Source organism: Notechis scutatus, chromosome 4 (genome assembly GCF_049901735.1).
Source record: "Notechis scutatus isolate UNSWTSFEM ecotype Mainland chromosome 4, rNotScu1.2, whole genome shotgun sequence".
Taxonomy (NCBI): Eukaryota; Metazoa; Chordata; class Lepidosauria; order Squamata; family Elapidae; genus Notechis; species Notechis scutatus.
Genome location: NC_142012.1, coordinates 87,474,040 through 87,498,456, shown reverse-complemented (window position 1 = coordinate 87,498,456; position 24,417 = coordinate 87,474,040). Strand labels below are relative to the sequence as shown.

The 24,417-nt window shown below is 37.1% G+C and overlaps 2 protein-coding genes across 2 annotated transcripts in view; one reads left to right on the top strand and one right to left on the bottom strand.

Moving 5' to 3' along the window:
• Positions 1 to 24,417, top strand: part of CTNNA3 (catenin alpha 3) — a 767,102-nt gene that overhangs the window by 231,922 nt on the left and 510,763 nt on the right. The gene's annotated exons all lie outside the window — the stretch shown is intronic.
• LRRTM3 (leucine rich repeat transmembrane neuronal 3) overlaps positions 5,923 to 24,417 on the bottom strand; it is a 113,908-nt gene continuing 95,413 nt past the window's right edge. The window contains exon 3 of the mRNA XM_087964050.1: positions 5,923 to 8,881. Coding sequence (XP_087820176.1) covers positions 8,693 to 8,881 — 189 coding nt within the window. The 3' untranslated portion in view covers positions 5,923 to 8,692. The remainder of the gene's footprint in view (positions 8,882 to 24,417) is intronic.

Below are 24,417 nucleotides of genomic sequence, written 5' to 3'. Positions count from 1 at the left end.
TAATCATATTTCCATTACTGTTAGGAGCAACTGTTTAGTCCTAGGAAGTTCTGAAAAGCTGCTTTTCCTGTCTCCCTGGAATCTTACTTTATTTCATTCAGAGACCATTGGCAATAATAAAGATGCAATACATCTCCAAAGTAATTAAGTAGTAATGTGTTTAAATTAATACTTATTTGTAGATTATCACTCTCACAGAGGTAGCATAAAATTAGATGACACTTGGAAATAGTCACCGCTGTGCCTACTTTAGATCTTTGAAATAAACTACTGTTATAATGAAATTCTTATTGCAAGATAGAGGGTGATAGAGCAGACTGCGAGTTCCGTCATGGAAATTTTCATCATTTAGTTCATTGTATTTTCAGATTACTCAAAATCCTCTAATGTTCTAAAATATACTAATTGTTTTGGTATTCATTAAAACAACATTAAGACAGTAGAATTCATCAAGATTAACTATTTGTTATGAAATCTAATTAAAGCAAATGCCTGTAATTAGGCAGAAGAAAAAGTATATATGTATTGACCTAATTTTTCTATATTATGCAGCATTCAAGTTTAGCAATAGTGTGTGGGAGGAATTTAATAACAGAAGAACCACAACAAAACAAAAATAGGCAACTTTAAGACTATATCAGTTCCTTTGATCTAAGAAAAAAAGGAAGTTTTCTTTGTTCTTGTGTTTTCTCTTGATAATCAATTCTATTTATAAATATTAAGGTGTGGCAATTTGCAGCAAATTGATTACTGTGGCCAAGGAATTAACATATGGGAAATATACAAGCAGAGATGGACTAGAAAATATATTGTGCGTATATAACAATAACAAAGATTACAAAAATCTCTCTCTCTCTCTCCCTCCCTCCCTCCTTCCTCCCCCCTCTGTAAGGCCCAGACTCTCTCCCTTTCAAACAATAAGAATGAACTTCTGAAATCTGAGTATTTCAAAAGGAATTTATTGTGAGAAGGAAGTTATCCAGGTACTAGTCAAAGCAGGGTCTAATATGCCTCCAGGCATGCAGCATAGATAAAGGGAGTTAGAACCCCTCCCGTTGTTTTCATGTGGATTTTGTCAGTACCAAGAAGCAACATGTTAATTCCCCCCCCCCCTACATTTTTCTGAGAACATAGTTGAGAAAAAATTCACAGGAAGTTTCTTTTGGAGCTGGAATTTTTATGGCCCCTTCTCCTCTTGCTATCTCTCCAAGAGGTAACAAGTTTCTAGACATCTGGCTCCAGTCCTCCAGCTGTATATCATGTGTAAGTTATACAGATTCAGTACAAGACTTAAGATATTCAGATTACATAAAAAAGGATTACTTGTACCAACCCCCCCTTCTTCTTCCATTGAAGAATGGCAGATACACAGATCTGACATTCTCTCTCCCCCCATCTCCATCTCCATCTCCATCCAATATTAGTGGTTTCATAGGTGGAAGTGTGCCAATTATTTTGTACTTGAAAAATCCTGACCCCAAAATATCCTGTTCTTTTCTGACTTGCCTGGAAGTGACCTTATGTTGGAATAAGCTTAATAACAATGGTCTTTCATTTCACTTGTTTCTACCCCCGATTTGTTATATCTTGAGCCCTAAATTTCACTGTGGCCTAAAAGTCTTCACCCACAAGGGTGATTATGGTATTCATTTCCTAGCTACAAAACTTTTCTCAGGTATGGCGTTCATTTGCAACTTACTTTCTCAGCTTCGGCAGCTTTAGGATTCTCAACTCTCAGCCACATACTGAGATTTGAACTTCAGAGGTTAAGTTGCTGAAGTTATGAAACCCTGGCATGCAATTAAGTGACCCAAATGCATTCATTCCCACATGGATTCATTTCTAATAGGAGGTATTATAAAATGCTGGACTACTTCCATAAGTTTCAGAAGAACAGCTCCACTCTGTACTTCTGATACTTCCTTCAGATCAGGTAGACTATTCATCCATGTTCCGCTTTTAAAATGAAGGAAAGGAATTGTGAATGAGCGAAAAGAAAAGAAATTCATATTATTGCAAAAGTTTTTTTTTTTATTCCCTGAATTTGGAGCACAGAGGAAAGCCTTGAAGAGTTACCTACTCTTACCTGCTCTTCTCGATGAAGAAAGGATGAGATTATTGTAGTTGAGATCCTCCTCAATGAGATTTTTATTGCTTCCTGTAATCCCATGCAGACACATTTTCAAATGTATGTTTTTATTCATTTCTTTCACAAGGAAAGTTACTGTATATTGAGTTACTGTATATGTGTATCTGTGATACTTTTCAAGAGGTTTTAGGGCTGAATGAAGAGGGTATCTTAGAAACTCATACATAAATATAAAACACACTTTTTGTTATTCTTGTATTGCTTTATTTCTTCTTGTTGTAGTATTTTTTAAAAAAAATACTAAAAATACTAAAAAGCCCACTGGAAGCTTTTCTGTCATTTAGTCAGAATCTGTTATCCTGCAAATTAACTTCATTTTTATGCACCCTGCATTGTAAAATAAAAGAGAATGAGCTGTGGAACTTTTCATATAATGGGCAGCTGTATTTCTGCTCAGTTCACAGTTTTAAGGCTAAATATATCGAATGCTTCCGTCTTTCTTCATAGTGCTTGTCTTCTGACACTGTTTCAGTGTCTCTGAAACCTTGTTAAAATATGGTACCCAGAACTAGGCCCATTATTGGCTTGAGGTAAGCTCTGTCTAAAGCAGAACAGCATTAAAATATAGTTACAGGTGGTCCTCAACTTATAACCATTTATTTAATGACCATTGAAAGTTACAAGGGCACAAAAAAGGTGACTTATGACTTGTGATGACCCAAAGGGGTGTGGCACAAAAACAACAAAGTCACAAAAGTAGGTAAAGTCCCTTTAATACTTCCAACTTGGCCCCCAATGTCCCGTTATCATCAGCTGGAGAAAAAGCTCTACCAAGGACAGTTTTTAAAGGGAAGAAATTCAGTCCAAACTAAAAGTACGTATAAACTATAAATAAAAACCAAACCACGCTGCAGCAATTAATGAGACAGGGCAGGATAAAGAATTGCAGACTTCAAAAGATAACAAAATACACAGTTGGGAAGATGCCAGAACCCAGATAAGACTTGACAAACAAAGATAATTCACGCTTTGCTTCCAGCAAGATGCTGTGCGCAAAAGCCCTTTTTAAATACTGTTTTCCCAGCTGCAGCTAATGAAGGGAATCAGGGCCCTTTTCTACCCCTTAACCCCTGTAACTCATGTTGCTCCCTTCTCCGTTCCTCCCTGTGTGCCCTAGGATGAAGAGGGAGTGGGTCTGGGTCTTCCTCTGAATACCCAGCCAGACTGTGCCCTTCCCCAGCCACACTCCCACTCCTGTCAGCTGCTCAACCTCCCCCTCAGAATCAGATTCCAACAGGGACATGACACAACTATTTTTAACCATTATAACCATTGCAATATCTCCATGGTCATGTGAAAAAAATTCAACCACTTGGCAACTGACCCATATTTATGACAGTTGCAGTGTCCTGTGGTCATGTGATCACCTTTTGCAAACTTCTTTTTTTTCCTCATGACTTTTATTGTTTTAACAATGTATAAAATACAAAGAAAAATAAAAATGTGAATGAGACCTTCTGACAAGCAAAGTCAATGGGGATTCACTTAACAACCATATTACTAACTTAACAACTGCGGTGATTCATTTAACAATCTTGGCTAGAAATGTCTTTAAATGGGGCAAAATTCACTTAACAACTATCTTGCTTAGCAACAGAAATTTTGGGCTCAGTTGTAAGTTGAGGACTACCTGTACTTCCTCTGACTTAGAATCTGTATTTCTGATGACACAGCCTAAATTTGCCATTTCTTTCTTTGCAATGATGTCCTTCTTTGTGGTTCCTATTCAGTTTGCCATTTATCACTATTTCCAGTTCTTTAAAAAAATACAGTTGAAGTACACCCATCCTATTCTTGTGTATTATTTTGTTCTAAGTAAAGAACTTTGCTCTTGGCTGCTAAATTTCAATCTATTACTTTCTGCCCATTTATCCAATTTATCCAGATAGTTTTGAATTTTAATTCTGACTTCTACAGCAGTGTTTCTCAAACTTGGCAACTTTAAGATTTGGGGACTTCAACTTGTTGCTATTGTTGTTAAAATTGCTAAAGTTGTCAAACGCTGTCTTAGGGTATTAGCTATCCCACCCTATATGGAAAATTGTGTAATAAAAATAAGTATGTTTTACATGTAAATAAATTCAATTATATATATATATTTATTGTTTACACTCTTTCTTAATGCATATTCCATATAAATACAGCTTGAAAAAGAGGTCAAATTTTTCCTCCTTGGTTTTGAGCAATAAAATAATCTTGTCTTTACACCAGTGTTTTGGGCAACTGCTGGTTTGGAAATTCTGGGAATTGAAATCTTCAAGCCTTAAGCAATCCAAAGTTGCCCAGCTTGAAAAACATTACTCTACAGTTTTTGAAAATTTTATATAGCCAACTTATAATGACTTGGAAAAACAAATGTAATTAAAGGAATATGTTTGATGAATGAAGCATTAAGCATTATTATAAGTATTTTACCCCTTTCTTCCTATTCCTGCATTTTTCCTTTCCTGGAAAGGGCAGGTGCTTTCCATGCATCAAAAAGTTATTAAAGGTTTGCTGATATATGGTTTATGCATTTTCTCTAGCCAAAATGCCCTCATTTTAATTTTTGTGATAAAGTCTATTCTATGTTTTGCAAAAAAATAGTGGAATGGAGTGCAGTGATCTGTGCTTCTATTTCTGTGCCTGTGGCGCATCATTCAATGAAAGCAGATGTTACATTGCAAATGAAAAGCATCATAAGTATTCAGTAGATGCCCAGTCTCCCTTTTTGCCTGTTAGGTTGAAAATGAAAAAACAAACAAACATGAGAGCAAACCTGAGCTGAAAGGGCAATAACCACCTGCTCTTCATTGTTGCTTCTTACATGCAAGCCACACATTTTATTTGATCAAACACCAGATAGATTCAGGAGTCTGTTTTTCTAAGTACAATTGTGATGCATTGGCTTTTTTTTTTTATCACTGAAACCCATGTTCTACTGAAACACATCTCCAGTCTTTGGTGTGTTCAATATAAGTAATGATATCTACACACTACGGCCAAAAAAGTTGATATAAATTATATACTTATAGACAGAAATAGGAAGGAAACTTGGAGGTCTTCTATACAACCCCCTGCTCAAGCAGAAGACTTTATAACATTCAGGACAAATGGCTGTCCAGTTTCTTCTCCTTCCACTGTTGGATGGATGTTGAAAACCACCCTTCTCCACATAGCCATGATTTTATGTGGAACAACATTCTCCTTGTGATTGATTACAGGCCATCAAGTTGTTGATTCTTGGTGATCACATAGATTTTCTCCTGGAGTTCTCAATGATGAAAAGTGAGGAGAGTTTCTTTTTCTTAGCCGTTGGCTTCTTTGTTTTTAACAATCTTCCATACCTCTCCTAGGAAATACCTCCCTGTTTTCCTAAGCTTCCTGACATTAGTTGATAGGAACTGTGCCCCCAATTTCTAGTAGTGACGAGAAAGAATTCCAAGAATTGTATGTGACAATGCCTGGAGAAATTGGAAACTGAAGAGATGAAGTTAGAATGAGTCTTAAAAATGACAAATAAAGTATTTTGAATAGCAAATAATTTATGCAAAATATGTTACAAAAATCTAGGATGTTAAATAAATAATACAATGTATTCTCTTTTGACATTTTGTAGGCTTGCAATTCTTTTAACAATATTCTGAAGATTCCCCCCTTTCCCCAATAAGAGTTGCGTTATACAAAGGATTGAATGCATGTTTCTTAATTTTATTGATGAAGTCATTGTAAAATACTTGGAAGAAATATTGAGAAAAATAGATTTGAGGTTAAGTTTATCTTTCTTTATAAAAAAAGGTTTGCTACTATTATATGAAATTTGGTTCCTCTAATTTGGAAAACCCAAGAATCCTTGAATCTTTTTTCCTTAATAAGGTCACCATAAGATACATCTGTTTTATGATGTAAAGTGATGGTGCTATAATAAGTGTTTCAATAAACAGTATTATTAATAATTTTAAAGCTTTTTAAATCACTTGCAACTCATCAAATTGTGTGTGCGATCCACTGGAATTGATGAACAATTTTTTTTGGTAGACAATTTTATACCTCTCCAATTTGATCTGCTCTGCAAATATGATTTTTTTTAAAAAAACCCATTCATTGGTGTTTACAGCTACTAATTTTCAATGTATTCATTATTCCCACATAGAATATTTTAATTCTGCACACAAATTCATGAATATAGGAGTGAAATTCAGTATAGATAAACTTTGATTTATGACCACAATTGGGACCAGAACGTTTGCCGCTAAGTAATGCGGTTATTAAGTCATGCCCATTTTTATGACCTTTTTCGCAGGAGCCATCAAATCACTGCAATCATTAAGTGAATTGTGATTGTTAAGTCACTCTGGCTTCCCTCACTGATTTGTCAGAAGACCGCTGGGAAGATTGTAAATGGTGATCATGTGACCTCAGGACACTGCAACCATTATAAAAACATGCCAGTTGTCACATGCCCAAATTTTGATCTTGTGATTACAGAGATGCTGCAATGGATGTAAGTGCCAGGACCAGTTTTAAGTCACATTTTCCAGTGCTGACATAAATTTGAATGGCTGTTAAACAAATGGTGATAAGTTGAAGACTCCCTATATTACTTTCCTCTTAAAGTAGTAATAAATAGACATAGAGAGGATATTCTTTGACTTTACTCTCAGCTTTGACCAAAAATGGAGGTGGAATAGTTGTAATAATAATAATAATAATAACAACAACAACAACAAAACGGACCTTAATTGAGAGAGTCTCCTGTACACATTAGCTTACTGGAGGACTTGAATGTAAAACAATATATGATAAAATTATTTAAAGTTAATTAAATGATTCAGGGATTACATGCATAAACCTGAAACCTCAAATTAAAACGACCCTCCCCATTTAATGCTCATACTTTGCAGATCTAAATGAACGTGTTCCTGTCTTACAGCAATAGCACTTAGACTTATATACCGCTTTATAGTGCTTTATAGCCCTCTCTAAGCGGTTTACAGAGTCAGCATATTGCCCTCAACAATTTGGGTCCTCATTTTAGCCACCTCGGAAGGATGGAAGGCTGAGTCAACCTTGAGCCTGGTGGGATTTGATCTGCCAAACTCTAGGCAGCTGGCTGCAGAAGTAGTTTGCAGTTCTGCACTCTAACCATTGCGCCACAGAGGCGCCCCAGTTCGGTGAGCTTTAGAATGATCCTGGAAATGATATTTTGGGATATTTGTGTAAAAATAAATTATGATCCATTTGCATCATGGAACACTTAGAAAATGGCTTCCTTGCCTTTCAGATAATGAGCATGTCACTGTAAATGTAAACAAACCTGAAATGTGTGACTAATTTCTACACTTTATCCTTCTTGTGCAAGGCACGTGTGTCAGATTCTTTGGAGTTCATCTCTTAGAAATCTGTTTTTCACATACTATATATTGAAATCTTCCTTCCCTCCCTCCATCCTTCATTCCTTCTTTTGGAAAACCTTGGACATGTGCCTATTGGCCTATGCCTATTTTAGGCAATGCTGAAATAACCCTAAAACATACCTGCAGACAATATATGTTATTACCACATGTTTAATCATAATGCCTGATTGTCATGTCATTTTCTGTTGTGTCTGTCACTTTGCTTTATAATGTGACTGAAGAAAACTATATCCAGATCAACCTTTGAAAATGTTTTTTGTTTTTTCCAGTTAATGAAACTATGCTATGGTTACTGTTATTGTCTTCAACGGTGTTTTTCTTCTCTTTCTTTAGTCCATTCCATTATTTTATTGGTGTTATGAAAGAATAAAAGAATGAGCCGTTCATTCAGAAAAGTGTTGTTAAAACATCCCTCTTTATCATTACATTTCATTGCTTGAGAAAGCAATTTGTAATTCAAGGCAAGAGTTAATTTGGAGAACTGTTAAAAAAATATTTTTCTTTTAGTAGCTCCCTTCCCCTTTCCTTCCCCACCCAAAGACCATGTCTACAAGAGTTTGAATAATCCAACTCTAATTTGGTTAATAGATTATTTCCAAAACATGTTGAAAGAATTGTGTTGTATGATAAGAGTCTGTGCCTAATTTGCACAGTGCAGAAATTTTAGGGTGCTTTTGTTTTGAGGGTGTAAATGCAGAACAAACCAGTTTCTACAAATCTGAGAAACTCTGAACATAACACAAGCTTTGTTAATTTAAAATTTTAGAAACTGAAAATTGTAAAATAAAATAAAGCATGGTCCTGTACATTCCAGTACATTTCGGTATATTGAAACTTTACAATATGAAAAAATACATCAGCTCTGTACAGATTTTTTTTTCCTTTTTACAGATAGGTAGGATGAGATAAAGATTTATTTTAAGGATCATACTTCATTTTTAAGTCAAAAAAAGACTGCACAACTTAGCTAATTACAAATCGTAGACTTGAAACAATCTGTATTTGAATGGTAACTTTTTAAACAGAATGGGGAGTTTTCAATCCATCCCTGGAGAAATACTGATTTGATTCTTCATGACAAATTTAAAAAAACAAACGGTGATGATTCTGGGTTATCTTTCTGACCACATAAGTCAGCTGAGAGTGATCACTGATTTCGTGCTGCTCTTGTGATTGTGCTCAGATCCAGGTCAGTCTCTAATGGTGTCTCCATTGCTTCTTCCTGTGCATTTGAGTCATAGGACTTATGACCAAGAAGTTCATGATGTACACCACAGTAACTTATTGTAGGCTGATCATATGCAAGAAATGTAGACATATTCATAGATAAAGGTATCTGGAAAGGAAATATATATGAAAAATAATTAGTAGAGAAGCATTTGAAGATGAACTAGATTTAATGTCATGAGACCATGACCAAGTCACCTACCTTTCTGCAGGGGTGGGCAATTATAGCAATTTTACAACCTGTTGACTTCAATTCCCAGAATTTCTGAGACAGCTTGGCTCATGACTGCTCAGGAATTCTGGGAATTGAAGTCTACAGGTCATAAAGTTGCCATAGTCATACCCACCCCTACTTTGGGGTATTTGCAACAGCATGGGAAATAGGAAATTGGATGGCTCTGCAATGCTTGAATGAGGGGTATATTCATTATGCAGTTATTTTATTTCCAATTTTTTAAATTAGTCCCTTATAGCATAACATTTTTTTCATGAGATCAAATTAAATAAGCCACAGTGGCAACCCTCTTCACTACAGTTTCATGGTCCTGAGCAGATTCTCTTCCCATATCTATGTATCTGCTATTAAATCTCTAAGATAAAAATATGTTTGCTTTTTTGGCAACTTTCAAAAAAATTAAACCAAACCTAAACTTAGAAACTTGGGTGGGTCGGCCTTTTGGAGCAGTGATTGCAAATGACCCTATGAGATGTATCAAATTCTGAAAATTTATTTTTTTTAATTTGGCTATGAGAATTGTCATGTGGAAATTTCTCTCAGAGAATGATGCAGTGTAACCGTTGAGATGGTTTTATAAATGCAAACTTTTATAGAGTAAATCTTGCCAAGTTGTGCACTTGAGTCAATCCCATTCCAGCCAGGAAATTTCTAGGCAACATACACAGCCAGGTTAAAATACTTTTTTCTCAAGCTCAGCTGGAAAGAAAATGCTGCCTCCATAGCCAATGATTTATTGGTCCCAGTACTGAGGCTGAAACTGCTTCTGACTCCTCTCCCCCAAGTCCATTTGGGGAAGTTTCAGGGCAGTGGTTAGTTATACCTTGAGACTTTAGCAAGGAAGTCCACAGGCAAGTGGACCAGGAGACATCAGCTGGATTTGCTGGGGCCTGTTGCCCTTATCTTGTTTTCTAATTACCAGGTAGGCTGTAGGAGACAAGCCCAGGCTGAGCCTGGAGGAGGGGTCAAGTGCGTCATCAGATTTGAATCCCTTCATGTCCACAAGAGATCTAGATCCAGCTCTCCTTGAATCTCATTCACTCTGATCTACTGCCAATTTGCTTTGACCATTAGCAATTCATATTCTTGTAGAAAGAGTTAGTGTACAATAAACCTGTATTCATTTGAACTGCCCTGCCTTAGAGCCTTGTGAAATATGCTGTTCATGCATAAGTGAAATTAACCAGAGTGTTCATAATAGTACTCCATTTTCCTTTCTCCTGCACCAATAATTGTACCAAAAGAATGCCCAAACTGTGGACCTCAAGGGAGGCTTATTTTTGCTCCTTTTTCCTAATTCAGATTAGTACATTTAAGATTTATTTTATTTATTTATTTATTTATTTGATTTGTCAATTGCTTACAAGATAATAGGTATAAGTATATACATAGTTATGAATACATGAAATGGGTACATATAAGAAAAATAAAAGAAACAATAGGACAGGGACGGTAGGCACGTTGGTGCACTTATGCACGCCCCCTACAGACCTCTTAGGAAAGGGGTGAGGCCAATAGTAGACAGTCTAAGGTTAAAGTTTTTGGGGAAGAAACCACAGAGTCAGGTAGAGTATTCCAGACATTGACCACTCTGTTGCTGAAGTCGTATTTCCTGAAGTCAAGTTTGGTGCAGTTAACCTTGAGTTTGTATCTATTGTGTGCTCTTGTGTTGTTATGGTTGAAGCTGAAGTATTCATTGACAGGTAAGTCATTGCAATGTATGATTTTATATGCTATACTTAGATCGGACCGAAGGCGGCATAGTTCTAGGTTTTCTAGGTCTAGAATTTCAAGTCTGGTGGCATAAGGTATTCTACAATGAGTAGAAGAGTGGAGAACTCTTCTTGTGAAATATTTCTGGACTTTCTCAACTGTGCTAATATCAGATACGTAATGTGGGTTCCAGACTGACGAGCTGTATTTGAATATTGTTTTGTATGCTCTAGTTAGTAGTGTGATATTACCAGAGAAAAAGCTACGTAGGATTAGGTTAACAACTCTTAATGCTTTTTTGGCTATGTAGTTACAATGGGCTCTAGCACTTAGATCATTAGAGGTGAGTATTCCAAGGTCCTTTACAGAGCTTGGATCATCAACAAGGTCTTGACTATTCAGCCTGTATTTTATTTTCTGATTTTTTTTGCCAATATGTAAGACAGAACATTTATTTGTTGAGATTTGAAGTTGCCATTTGTTTGACCATTCTGATACATAGTCAAGATCTTTTTGAAGGGTAGCAGTATTGTCTGTGGTATTGAACAGCTTTACATCATCAGCGAAAATAACACAATTGCTCTTAATATGATCACAGAGATGATAGTAATGAGTTTGGGATGGAGTTGGTATTCAGCAGGTTCTGACCAGTTCTCGAGAACCGGTAGCAGAAATTTTGAGTAGTTCAGCGAAATACCACCTCTGACTGGCCCTGCCCCCATCTATTATCTGCCTTCTGAGTCCCAGATGATTGGCTGGGTCTTCTTTTGTTGCCCTGCACAGGAGAACGGGTTAGTGGAGTGGGGAGGGAATGGGATTTTGCAGTAATCTTCCCCCAGGAGTCAGGAGGGAATGGAGATTTTACAGTAACCTTCCCCTGCCACGCCCACCAAGCCATGCCCGCTGTTGTGAACTAAAGAAATATATTAATAAAGATTCATTTGCCTAGCAGGATCGTAATCCTGCACGTCCTATTGGCCCATATAATGGCAAGTTACGATTGGTTCATTCCGAGCAATCTGACTGGCTGTTGGCGGGCCGCGCCAAGATTCAAACGCTATAACAATATCCATTGGTTATCCGGATAGCAGCTTACGCTATAAAAGAGTGACTGCTAGCCGGGGTTTTTTGTCTCTGTTATGCTTGTGAATAAAGAGCTGAAGTTCAAGGTTGACAGTCTGGTCTCCGTTCATTATACCCATGCCTCAAACATAACACCCGCCATGCCACGCCATACCCACCAAGCCACGCCCATAGAACTGGTAATAAATTTTTTTGAATCCCACCACTGGTTTGGGAGTGCATTTCTCCAAACAAAGGAAGATAAGAACTAAAGCAAAACTGAGCAATAGCAACAACAACAAATTCTGGATTTCCGTATCATCAAGACAGTTAGAAGATAGTCTTGATTCTGAATTTTTAGTAGACCGTACTTTAATGAGATACAAGGAGGATGATAACAATGATGGTGATGATGATGAGTATTATTCCTGCAGGGCAAATGGAGAAATAACTTGTGGTTATTTTATTTATTTATTTGTTTATTTTTGTCAATTGCCTACAAGATAATAGGTATAAGTAAAAAACATAGTTATGAATACATGGATACATATAAGAAAAATAAAAAATTTCCTTGCATCCCCTACACATATTTGTTTAATACACATTGCATACCTTAATTTTGCATGTGGGTAGTTTGTGATGCTCTTTTGAATTGTGGTGATTATTTGTGTCCCCCCCCCTTTACTATAAATAGTATTAAATTATGCATAAATTTATTCATTTATCTGTTTTTGAAACCAGTAAATTTCTTTATTCGCTCGTAACTGCATACTAGACAAAGTATGTATGTAGATATGTATTTATTTATTTCAGTCATCACATTTCTATATCACCCATCTCACACACACTATATATTTGTGTATGTGCCTCAGTGTGTCCATAGAAAATATCTAATGATTTTTTAAGTGTGTTATATATGCTTGGGTGTTTTCAGCTAATTAACTATGTGTTGACTTCTAGTGGCCCTGTGAAAATACGATACATTTGCACATATTTTAGGATGAGAGCCATATTAGTCTAGGATACAAAAGAACAGAACAATTTTGATAGTATGTTTTCTGACTAACAAATTTTATTTAAAAAAGAAACAGAATTTTAATGCCTTTTAATAAAATTTGTTAGTTGAAAATGGTGCTGTAAGACTTGTTTTGGGTTTTGCTTTTTGCCTTACACATATTGTTTTGTATCTTTTCCCCAAGTTCCCTCTTTTTAAAATACATTTTGTACATTGTGTCCCAAAACGTGAGGAAAGGGTATTAAATGCAGTAGCCTTAAATTAAGCATTGGTAGCTTTACTGTGATTGTTCTAGCTGTGGAGACAGGAGAATGAAGATTTTTTATCCATACCCCTCTGTTTTAGAAACTGAATGGTCTTCAGTTGGAAGCAGTAATGGGAACATGCTCACTTCTCTGTTCTATAAAATATAAAATCTACCTCCTCCTAACACTGCTTGAGCTGTCTCTTGTGCCTCCCATATACTGGAAGAAGCAATATCCATGGTATATATTTGCTTAGAGTTCAGTCTGTTTTTCAATACAGTAAGAATTGTGTCACCAGCATCTGACAAAGACAACAGTACTGATTCCAAGTTTCATATTCCAGGAGCATAGAGTGATTATAGTCACTGAGAGAGAATATTTTTTGTGACAGAATGAAAAAAAAAGTAAGCTGTAGAAGGAACAAGTGCTTGTACTCAGCATGCATTTTTTTTTTTTTTACCAAGTGAAAAAGCAACAGTCTGATAATAGATTAGGATGTTATCCAAACAAGAAACAGGGAGAAATCAGGCATCCCAGCTGAAGAGAAAAGCCGGTTTCAAGCCTTTTAGGTAAAATGTGCAGGTGTTAGATGTTAAAGAAATTTGAACATGGACAACCGTAGGATGAAGAGCGTTTGTATTTGAAACTCAGAAGTTACTGGAATTCTGTGGTAACAGCTTATCAATTGAACAGAATCTTCATATTTTGAGGAATTTGGCATACAATGTTGAATGCTCTTCAGTGTTATATTATTGGCTTTTGATAGCCTATCCTCAATGTAATATCTTTTTATTTACAGTCCTAGAATATGAAAAGAGCCAGTTTGGTGTAATGTTTAAAGACACTGAGGTAGACTATGAGTTCTAAACCTCCCTTAGATACAGAGCTGGATACCTTTGGTTCAGCCATTCTGTTTCAGCCAGAAGAAGAATGCAAGAACAAAACACTTATTTAATTATTGCCAAGAAAGCTTCATGGACTTGTCCCCAGGAATCAGGACTGACACAGAGATATTTTTAATTAAAAAATATTTCAAAACATGAATAACTTCTAATGAAGAAAAATAATTCTGCAAAACAGTAACTTTCTGAGGTTTGTTAATACCCTTTCCTAGCTTCTTTTGTGCATGTATCAAACTCTCATCAGTAATGGCTTATCTAACTCAGAGGAGTTATGAGGCATTCAGGAGAAAGAAGCCTAACAATATTTATTTCGAATTAATAAAAGAATCAGAGGGACACCATCCTTGAGATTTCTCATTCCAAAATATTGTGCATATTTTAATAAATATATCCCTATAATGCGCATTTGCATTAATATATCTCCTATCCTAGAAGAACAGTTTAATAAAGAAAACATTTCCCCCCTGAGAAAAGCTTTTTAGGGTTTTTCACCAGTAAATGCACCCCCGCCCCTTATATCACATTAGGTAATTCATCAGCAAGAATGATTTCAAATTCCATTTTTTTCTTGGCTGTAAAATGCTACACATACATCTTAATTTTCCATTATTTCAAAATATCTATGCTATTTTTTATGTTTCTGGTTGATACATCTTTTTAAAAACAGGGAGTGAGATATTATTGATATATAAGATTTTAAACAAAGTTTGTTTCATTTTTTTTTCAGGACACCACCAGTCTTCTTTTAAATATATTTCTTGTAAGAATGTCATTTCTATCTTTTCTTGCCAGAAATGCTGTCAGTGTAGCAGAAAAAAATGGCAAGTCCAGCCATTCACTATCTTTGGGAAGCAGAATGAGATATCCAACTAGGACATCAAATGACTGCAGTATAATCACTATTCTCATTTTAATTACAAAATGCAGAGCTGGAAAATGATTCACTAATATCTCATGCTTCATACTGCACCACCAGCAGCATTGTGTGTCTACAAATTGAAGTCTTGTTCTTGGCAGAACTATCGGACGTGATTGCATAAATATATGAGAGTCTGCTTGCATAGTGGGACTTTCCTGCTCTTTCGCTGCACTGCAGCCCATGAAAAATGGAGAGTGAAAGTCAAGAATGATGTGGACCTAGTATACTTGGCCTTCAGTAAAACATTTTGCACAGGTAGAGTATATATGGTAACTTGCTCAATTGTAGTAACTGTGATTGGGATCTCGGTGTCCTGGTGGACAATCATTTAAATATGAGCCAGCTGTGTGCAGCAGCTGCCAAAAAAAACCAACGCAGTCCTAGGCTGCATAAACAGAGGGATAGAATCAAGATCAAGTGAAGTGTTAATACCACTTTATAATGCCCTTGGTAAGACCACACTGGGAATACCGCACCCAGTTTTGGTCGCCACAATGTAAAAAAGATGTTGAGACTCTAGAAAGAGTGCAGAGAAGAGCAACTAAGTTGATTAGAGGACTGGAGGCTAAAAACATATGAAGAACAGTTGTCTAGTCTGATGAAAAGAAGGACATGAAAGCAGTGTTCCGATATTTCAGGGGCTGCCACAAAGAAGAGGGAGTCAATTTATTTTCCAAAGCACTTGAGGGCAGGACAAGGAGCAATGGGTGAAAACTAATCAAGGACAGAAGCAACTTAGAACTAAGGAGAAATTTCCTGATAGTTAGAACAATTAATCAGTGGAACAACTTGCCTCCAGAAGTTGTAAATGCTCCAACACTGGAGCAGGTTTTAAGAAGAGATTGGACAGGCACTTGTCTGAAATGGTATAGGGTTTTTTTGCCTCAGCAGGGGGTTGGACTAAGAGACCTGCAAGGACCATTCCAACTCTATTATTCTATTCTATTTGACAAAGTAGACCTCAATCTATTTTCTTGGTAAGGTGGAGCAATGTGGGAGAGACGGCATCACCACCAGATGGATTTGCAACTGGCTGACCAATCACACTCAGCATGTAGTCCTTGATGGAGTCCTCAACACTGAATCCCACCTAACAAAATGCAATCCAGTGGCGAGGCAATGCATTAGACAGAGACACCGCTCATGGGAGAAAAGGCAGCCACTGCCCTTAACACCCAGCCTCCCAGTTTTGACTGAAAAGAAAAGGCTAATCTCTAGCACTCCTTCAAGCTGAGATGGCCAGCAGAATGTGTTGTCCCTGTTCTAATCAGCTTCACAAGAACAAAATAATTGGGGTAAGGAAGGAAGAATGGAATTGGGATGGCCTAGTGCCGTGATGGCGAACCTATGGCACACGTGCCAATGGTGGCATGCAGAGCCCTCTCTGTGGGTACGTGAGCCGTCGCCTCAACTGAGCTCCGCCACGCATGCACCTCCCACCGGTCAGCTGGTCTTCGGGTCTCTGCTGCACATACGCAGGGGGCGGGGCGCATGCAGGAGACATGTGTGCATGTGGGCACAATGCACAGGGATCAGTGGGCATGGGCAGGGGGTGGGACACATGCATAGGGGACTGGCCAGAAGAGACATGTAACCAGTTTTGAAAGGTAGATACTACTACAAGTGACTGGAAAAACAATGAAGTCGTGTGATGCAGGATTTGTTAAAAAAGAAAGGGAAAGATAAATAATAATTTTAAAAAGTTTCTACCGTGTTGTCAACCTTAACTTTATATTTTAAGAACTTTAAAATTTCTGATTAAAAAACAAATATAACTTTTTAGTTTTTCTAACAATTTTAATCAAGGTAAGTCTAGAATTGCATTAAGTAAATAATTAAAACAATTACTTGGATGTTCCTGCACACATGTGCATTTTGGTGCTTTGAAATTATATCTATATCTATATCTATATCTATATATCTATATCTATATCTATATCTATATCTATATCTATATCTACCTACCTACCTACCTACCTACCTATCTATCTATCTATCTATCTATCTATCTATCTATCTATCTATCTATCTATCTATCTATCTATATGCTAGACATTTTTTTACTCCCTCTTAAAGTTGTACCAGCTAGATAGTAGGCTTTTAATGTTGCATCTCTCAAGACATTTAAGAACTTTACAGGATGATGATATTTTATGTAATTAAAATAAGACACTACATGCTGGAAAAGCAAACAAACAAATAGTGATTAGAGAGCCTTGCTAACAGCTTACTTGTACCCTGCAGATGTTGACCTATGCCTGCCCAGATGTGCTGACTTGGGTTTGCCCCATTTTATTTCAATCTAAATATCTGAGCTGGACTGAATTCTTTTTTCTATGGTTTCATTTTGTGATGTGTTCCCACTTTTCCACCTAGTTTTCTGTAATCTAAGATATTATCTCACACTTGTTACAAAGTGTTTGAGTTAAAATAATTTTATACCTAGAGAAAGCTCTCAGGGCACCAGATGGTGCTAGGACTAGGTGGAAAGAATAGGATATATTACTTTGCAGATGGGAATTCTCCATTTGGTGAGTTGTATGTAAAACATTTAAAAAAAAAAAATCTGACATTTGCTTATGATAGAGGATGAGCCTAACATACTCCTTGTTATAAAATAGCCTTAGGTTTTGCATGAATATTGGGGAACTGGGATTCCAGTGAAGACCTCTCCTGAGACCCTTTTAGCCTGGGTCAAAATTCTTTCCTGAAATGAATGGCCTTTTGAAATGGAACTATTTTCATAATTACTAGCTTGTTTGAAAGTTTGCTGCAGCTGTTATAAATTTTACAACCTCACCAATTTTGTTCTAATAACTGTTACCAGTGCTCCAAATAACAACATGAGGGCCACTCATGACTTTCCTTGGAAATCAAAGCATTGTCAATTTCCCTAAGGTTGGAATCCTTGTTCCAAAATGGCAGCACTTTGGGGAATGAATCTATTCAGATGCCCAGAATGCTATCATGTAAAAAAAAAAAAAAAAAACAACCTACATTGAATGGAAGATTCTTATACATAATATTAATGTCCATATACCGCTGGCACTATCTAAGCATGAAATGAACATTTTAGGTCAGGAGGAACTAACCAAGAAGCTACAGTATATAAAACAAAATTATTTTGAACATGCAAATAAACCTGATAGATAGTTAGCGTATAAACTGAAAAAAGAAAACCAAAAAAGAACAATATACCAATTAGTTGACAAAAATGGAGTAATAGAGACTGATTTGGAAAAAAAAGGAGAGAGTAAGAGAGTACTTTGAGAACTTATATAAGCAAGATACAGTTGATCTAAACAAAATAGAAGAATATTTGAAAGAAGTAGTTTTACATCCGCTACCGGAGGACAAAAAGGAGATACTTAATAAAGAAATAACTTTAAGTGAATTGAAGAAGTGATTAAAAAACAAAAAAAGCAACAAAACCCCAGCCTCAGATGGCTTTCCAAGTGAGTTATATAAAGAGATAGGAGAGGTAGTAGAAAATGTGTTGCTAGAGATCTGCAATGAGGTATTACTGGAAGCTAAAATTCCAGAATCATGGAAGGAAGCTTATATTACATTAATTCCTAAAGAGGGTGGAGATGCCAATCAAATAAAGAATTATAGACCAATATTTCTTCTAAATTCAGACTATTAAATTTTCATGACTGTAATGGCAGAAAGATTAAAGAAAGTGCTCAATGACAAAATTCACCCTGATCAAAATGGATTCCTTCCCATGAGACAGATTAGATATAATACGAGAACAATAACAGATATATTAGAATTTTATGAACGGCACCCAGGAAACCAAGTGGCTCTTGTTTTCCTGGATGCGCAAAAGGCCTTTGATAATCTTAATTGGGATTTCATGAAATACCAGATTAATCTGATGAAATTTGATGGTAATTTTGCAAAAATGCTAAATTCAATTTATGCCACACAAAAGGCAAATGTACTGATAAATGGAGAAGCTACCAAGCCATTTGAGATAAAGAAGGGTGTCAGGCAGGGATGCCCTCTGACACCTCTGCTTTTTATAACAATTCTAGAAACATTATTGGACAGAATTAGATTGAACAAAGAAATTAAGGGAACAAAAATTAAAAGTCAAGAGTACAAATTACAAGCATTTGCGGATGACATGGTCTTTGTCATAGAAGAACCAATAGATTTGGGACCAGTATTATTAAATGAAATAGATAAATTTGACAAATTGGCAGGATTAAAAATTAATTTGACAAATTGGCAGGATTAAAAATTAACAAGGAAAAGACTAAAATGCTAGTTAAAAACTTAACAAACAGTAAACAAAAAGAATAAGAGGAAATGATGGGATTACAAATTGTGAATAAGATCAAATATTTAGGCATTTGGCTAAGACCCAGAGCATCAATCCTGAGGGAGGACAACTATATTAAATTATTGCAACAAATTGGAAAGGATCTGGAAAATTGGAGTAAAATGCAAATCTCATTGTTAGGTAGAATAGCAACGATCAAGATGAATGTACTACCCAAAAGTTTGTATTTATTTCAAACAATTCCGATATTATTGGATAAAAAATTCTTTAAAGACTTGGATAAAATTGTTATGAAATTCATTTGGGCAGGGAAAAAAATGAGAATAAAAAAAATCTATCTACAAGATAATAAAAGCAGAGGTGGCTTTGGACTTCTCACCTGGGAGACCTATTACAAAGTGGCGGCACTAGTGTGGATAAAGGACTGGATTAAATTGGGAAATAAAAGAATCTTAACACTTGAGGGCCATGATTTACAAATAGGGTGGCACGCATTTTTGTGGAACCCAAACAATAAAATCCATTCATATTTCTCCAGACACACTATACGTAAATCTCTGATTAAAATTTGGACAGATATTAGAAGGAACCGCTACACTAAAATTCTGAGGCGGCTTTCAACAATGGAGGCGATGTTCCATCCCAACACGATGGATGTTAGCAAAAAGCTCAAATACCATCAAATTCTAGACAATGAGGGAAAACTTAAATTGATTCAGGAGTTAGAAACCTAAAAAATAATTATTGACAATTAGTCCTACTTTCAAATAAAAATGAGATATAATAGGGATGTAAAAAATTATGGATTTGAAATAAAAGACACTCAATTAGATAAAATACTCCTGGGCCTGGAGAAAAATATGATATCCAAATTATATAATTACCTACTAGAATATGAATTGGCTGAGGAAATTGTGAAAGGACCAATGCTAGCCTGGGAAAAAACTTTGGTTATAATATAGATCTGGACGACTGGGAGGAAATCTGGCAAAGGAATCTTACATTAACAAAATCAATACCATACAAGGAAAATCTATATAAAATGCTATATAGATGACATCTGGCACCCTCTAGATTAGCTAAAATATATCCAACAGCAAAACCAAGCTGTTGGAAATGTAAAGAGAAATTCGGTACCTATTTCCACCTTTGGTGGACATGACCTGAGATTAAAAAATATTGGACAAGGATAAGAATATGGATAGAAGAAATGATTGAATGCAGACTGGAGTGGAAACCAGAACTGTTCCTCCTGGGGATGATTAAAGGGGACTATTCTCCCAAAGTGAGATACCTGATCATCCACTTACTAACAGCAGTGCGAATTTCTTTGGCGCAATATTGGAAAAGACCCAATGTACCACCGATACACACTATTATTCAAAAAATTTATGAATGTGCCAAAATGGAGAGGCTCACGCTCAAATTAAATGGGAAGGATGATTCAGAGTACTACCTGGGCTGGGATAAATGGTACAATTGGGTAGAACACAAGAAAAATAATGTACAGAATAAATGAACCCAGGAAACATATTATATATAGTTGTATATACTGAAGATATAAAATAATGGTTTCAAGCTTCTCCTCTAATACATAAACATTATGAAGGTTCTAATGATTAAATAATACAGTTATAATCCAATAGCAATAGTAGAGTAACAGTGTTACTTATTTATTAATATGTTATCTATAAGAGACAAGGAATACTTGCCAATTATTAGTTAGTATTGTTTATTATGAACTATCAAACCTATTATCAAATGTAATAGAAATATGTTTACTGTCCATTTTTTTAAAGAGCTGTAACCATCAGAGGAGAATGCTGTAATTCCCCTTAGTCAAGTTTTTGGTGACCAATTGTTCATGATTAATTTTCCCATGTTCTTCTTTTGTTGTACTTGTGTTTTGGTCTGTGACCACAAATAAAGTATTATTATTATTATTATTATGTTTACTGTCCTATTAGTATGTTTACTATTTTTTATTTCTGTATACTCGTAGGTTTATATCTTTTTAATCCATTGCAAATAAAGTTCGTTTTAAAACTCAAAAAAATAATGTCCATATACCGCTTCTATTGATTATTTTTCTTTCCTTCCTTCCTTCCTTCCTTCCTTCCTTCCTTCCTTCCTTCCTTCCTTCCTTCCTTCCTTCCTTCCTTCCTTCCTTCCTTCCTCTTTCCCTTCCCTTCCCTTCCCTTCCCTTCCCTTCCCTACCTACCTAATTATTACATAACTTTCAATTGCAACAGAGCAGTTTGGTTCTTAACATTCAATAGGCCAGGCCAGTACTAAAACTCCAAGATAAAAAGATTAATTATAGTTCTGCCTATGTACTATAAATACATAACAGGAAAGCAGGAGAGATGGATAAAATAAAAACATTCTGAGTCATTCTCTAAGCTCCTTCTGTTCCAAAAATAGTGAAACCACATTTGTATGAAACTGTGATGTAAAAAAAAAATCCAAATTAAATCCTATTTTAAATAAAGTATTTTCCACATTCTAATAATGCAGATATTCATGGAATGCAACTAACTCCAATAATACATTTCTTGGTGTTATAAAGCACCAAGAAATTGTCCTTATGCCAAACAATGAATACAAAACTAGAGGCACAGCTTGTTGGCTGAAAGCCTCCTACATTAGTTATTAGAGGAAGTGTTAATTAGGACATGTTTATTTTTGGGATAAATTCTGATCATATTTATGTTGGCATGATAAAAATACTAATGGTTTCAAACAAATTTCTCCTTTAAAAATAATTTTTATTGAAGTTTTTCAACATAATTTAAAACAGAACAAAGTTTGAATTAAAGAATAAAGGAAAGTAGAAAGAAATTGAAAACTAAATATTTCAAATAAATTTCACAAATTATCTAGATTTTTTTGACCCTAAAGAAATATGGATTCCAGTCTATAGGATGAGTAGATCAATAGTGGGAGAAATTAAGCTGCTAGTTTTCAAGATGTAAGATAATTTCACAACAGACTGGCTAGTGAATGTTCTAACTCATGTCATCATTACACTTTTAATTGAGAAATAAATTAGCTATTCTCTTCAAATGAGAGAAGATCCTGAGACAATATGGAATGGGCATTCAAAAGGAAATAATATCTGTCCATCATTTTCAGTCACTGCAATTCCCTGTTCCAAGCTGGAGAGAATGGAAACAGGATAAAAGTGATAGATGTAAAGATTTGAAAGGTCTCCTTCATCTTTAGGATATGAGCTTTTGTATAATATCTGAGACACTGTTGATTTTGATGTCTTTATTTGTTCATGTATTAGGGCAGGGGTGTCAAACTCAAGGCCCGCGGGTCAGATCTGGCCCATGATGAGGCCAAATCCTGCCTGCATGGCCATCCTAGAAACTGTAAGGGCCCGCCCCACGCCATCCCAGTTCGTGTGCGCACAGGCCCAGTTCTCCGTCACCGTGTGCAGAAAAAAGTCTGTGGGATTATGGTTAAAAAAAATATTTCAGACCTTCCAACCTCACAAGATCTTTTGTGTGTGTGTGTGTGTGTGAGAGAGAGAGAGAGAGAGAGAAGTTGGAAGGACTGAACTAATTTTTTTACCATAGTCCCACAGACTACTTTAGTTGCTCTGCACGAGGCAGTGGCAAAAGGAGCTGAAAAAGTTAGTGAAGAGGGATGTGGCTGCCTTGGGTGGTGGGGGATGAGTTGAGGGTTTGGCCTGGCTGAAGGGCCCTCAGGTAAGGCAAGGAAGGGTGGGTGGGGCAGCTCTGCATCACCCGCCTTGCTTCATCCTCCACCCCCATCTCACTTCGTTGTTCGCCATTTCTTCTCCTTGCTCACCTCCATAATCTAGTAGGAGGCTGAGCAATGCACTGGTGTGACGGCCACAAAGTGAGGCATTGAGGGGTGGAGGGCTGCAACTGCTGCTACAGAGAGAGAGAGAGAGAGAGAGAGAGAGATGGGAAGGGGCTCTCCAAACTCTCTGTGTGTGTGTGTGTGTGTGTGTGTGTTTGTGTCTGTGTGTGTGTGTGTGTGAGAGAGAGAGAGAGCGATCTTTAGCCAAGCTTCTGGCAGTGGCGCGGACAGCAGGAGCTGCCTGAGTAGCGAGGCGGTGCGGGGTGGAGTACGAAGCAAGGCAGGGAGGGTGCAGAGCCCCCACATCTCCCCCCCACACCCCCCCCCACATCTCCCCACCAGCTTACCTGAGCACTCTGCCAGCCAGGCACTGAAGCATTGCAACTGCCACTGCACAGAGTGGAGGCACTCTCCCAACTCACTCTCTCTCTCTCTCTCTCTCTCTGTGTGTGTGTGTGTGTGTGTGTGTGTGTGTGTGTGTGCGCGCGTGCTTTGTATGAGAGAGCAAGCATGCAATCCCTGCTTTAGTTGGAACATTTAAGCTGCTGGCGGTGGCGACAGGGGAAGGGGGCAGGAGCCATTTTTCTCCTTGTCCTTCCCACTGAAGTAGCAGCAGCCATCTAATGATTGCCCCCTCCCCAACCAGCCAGCCGGCACTGCCTGACCTGCTCCCTGCCTGGCCAGCCAGTGGAAACCCTCACTGTCCTCCTCCTCCTCCTCCTCCTCCTCGTTTTCCCTGCCCAAGTAGCAGCAGGCTCCACGGGACAGGGTCTCATTCCTGCCCCGGCACAGCAAACTCTGGCGGGCTGGATGTCGGTGTAAAGGGCCTGGCCACGTAATGCTTCCTTGCTCAGTTGAAGGCTCCATTCAGCCTCCAAACATAAGTGAGCAGCACACCCAGGCCTCAGATGGCGTTGGTTCCTGCACCCAGCCAGTTCCGATTCCACGGCTGGCCTTACTATTTGGAATTTTAAACTGAATGAGGAAGCACTGTGGGGCCAGGCCCTTCACACCTGTGTCCAGCCCGCCAGAGTTTGCTGCGCTGGAGCAGGAATCAGAGCTCTTTTAAGGATTATATATTAATAGAAAACCAACTAACTTACCTCTGTTCTTAAATGCTAAAGCTGTTGCACATAAAAACAGAGGAGCTCCGATCAACTATCAGAGCCATCATTTTGACAGTTTTGCTGTACTACCCTATAGTCTGCGGAAGCCCCCATGAAATGCAAGCATGGAATAAACTGAGCCTAGTTTGTTCTCAAGTCTTATAAGTGGCCACAAATTACTAGCAAAAGTGGTATTTGATCACAAGGCGAGGAATGTTTCCCTTTTGCATTTGAGCATCCAAGAAGGGACAGGAAAGACAAAGAAAAAAAAGGAAAGAGGGCAAGAGAGCAAGGAAGGAAAAAGAAGGAAAGAGGGGAAGGAA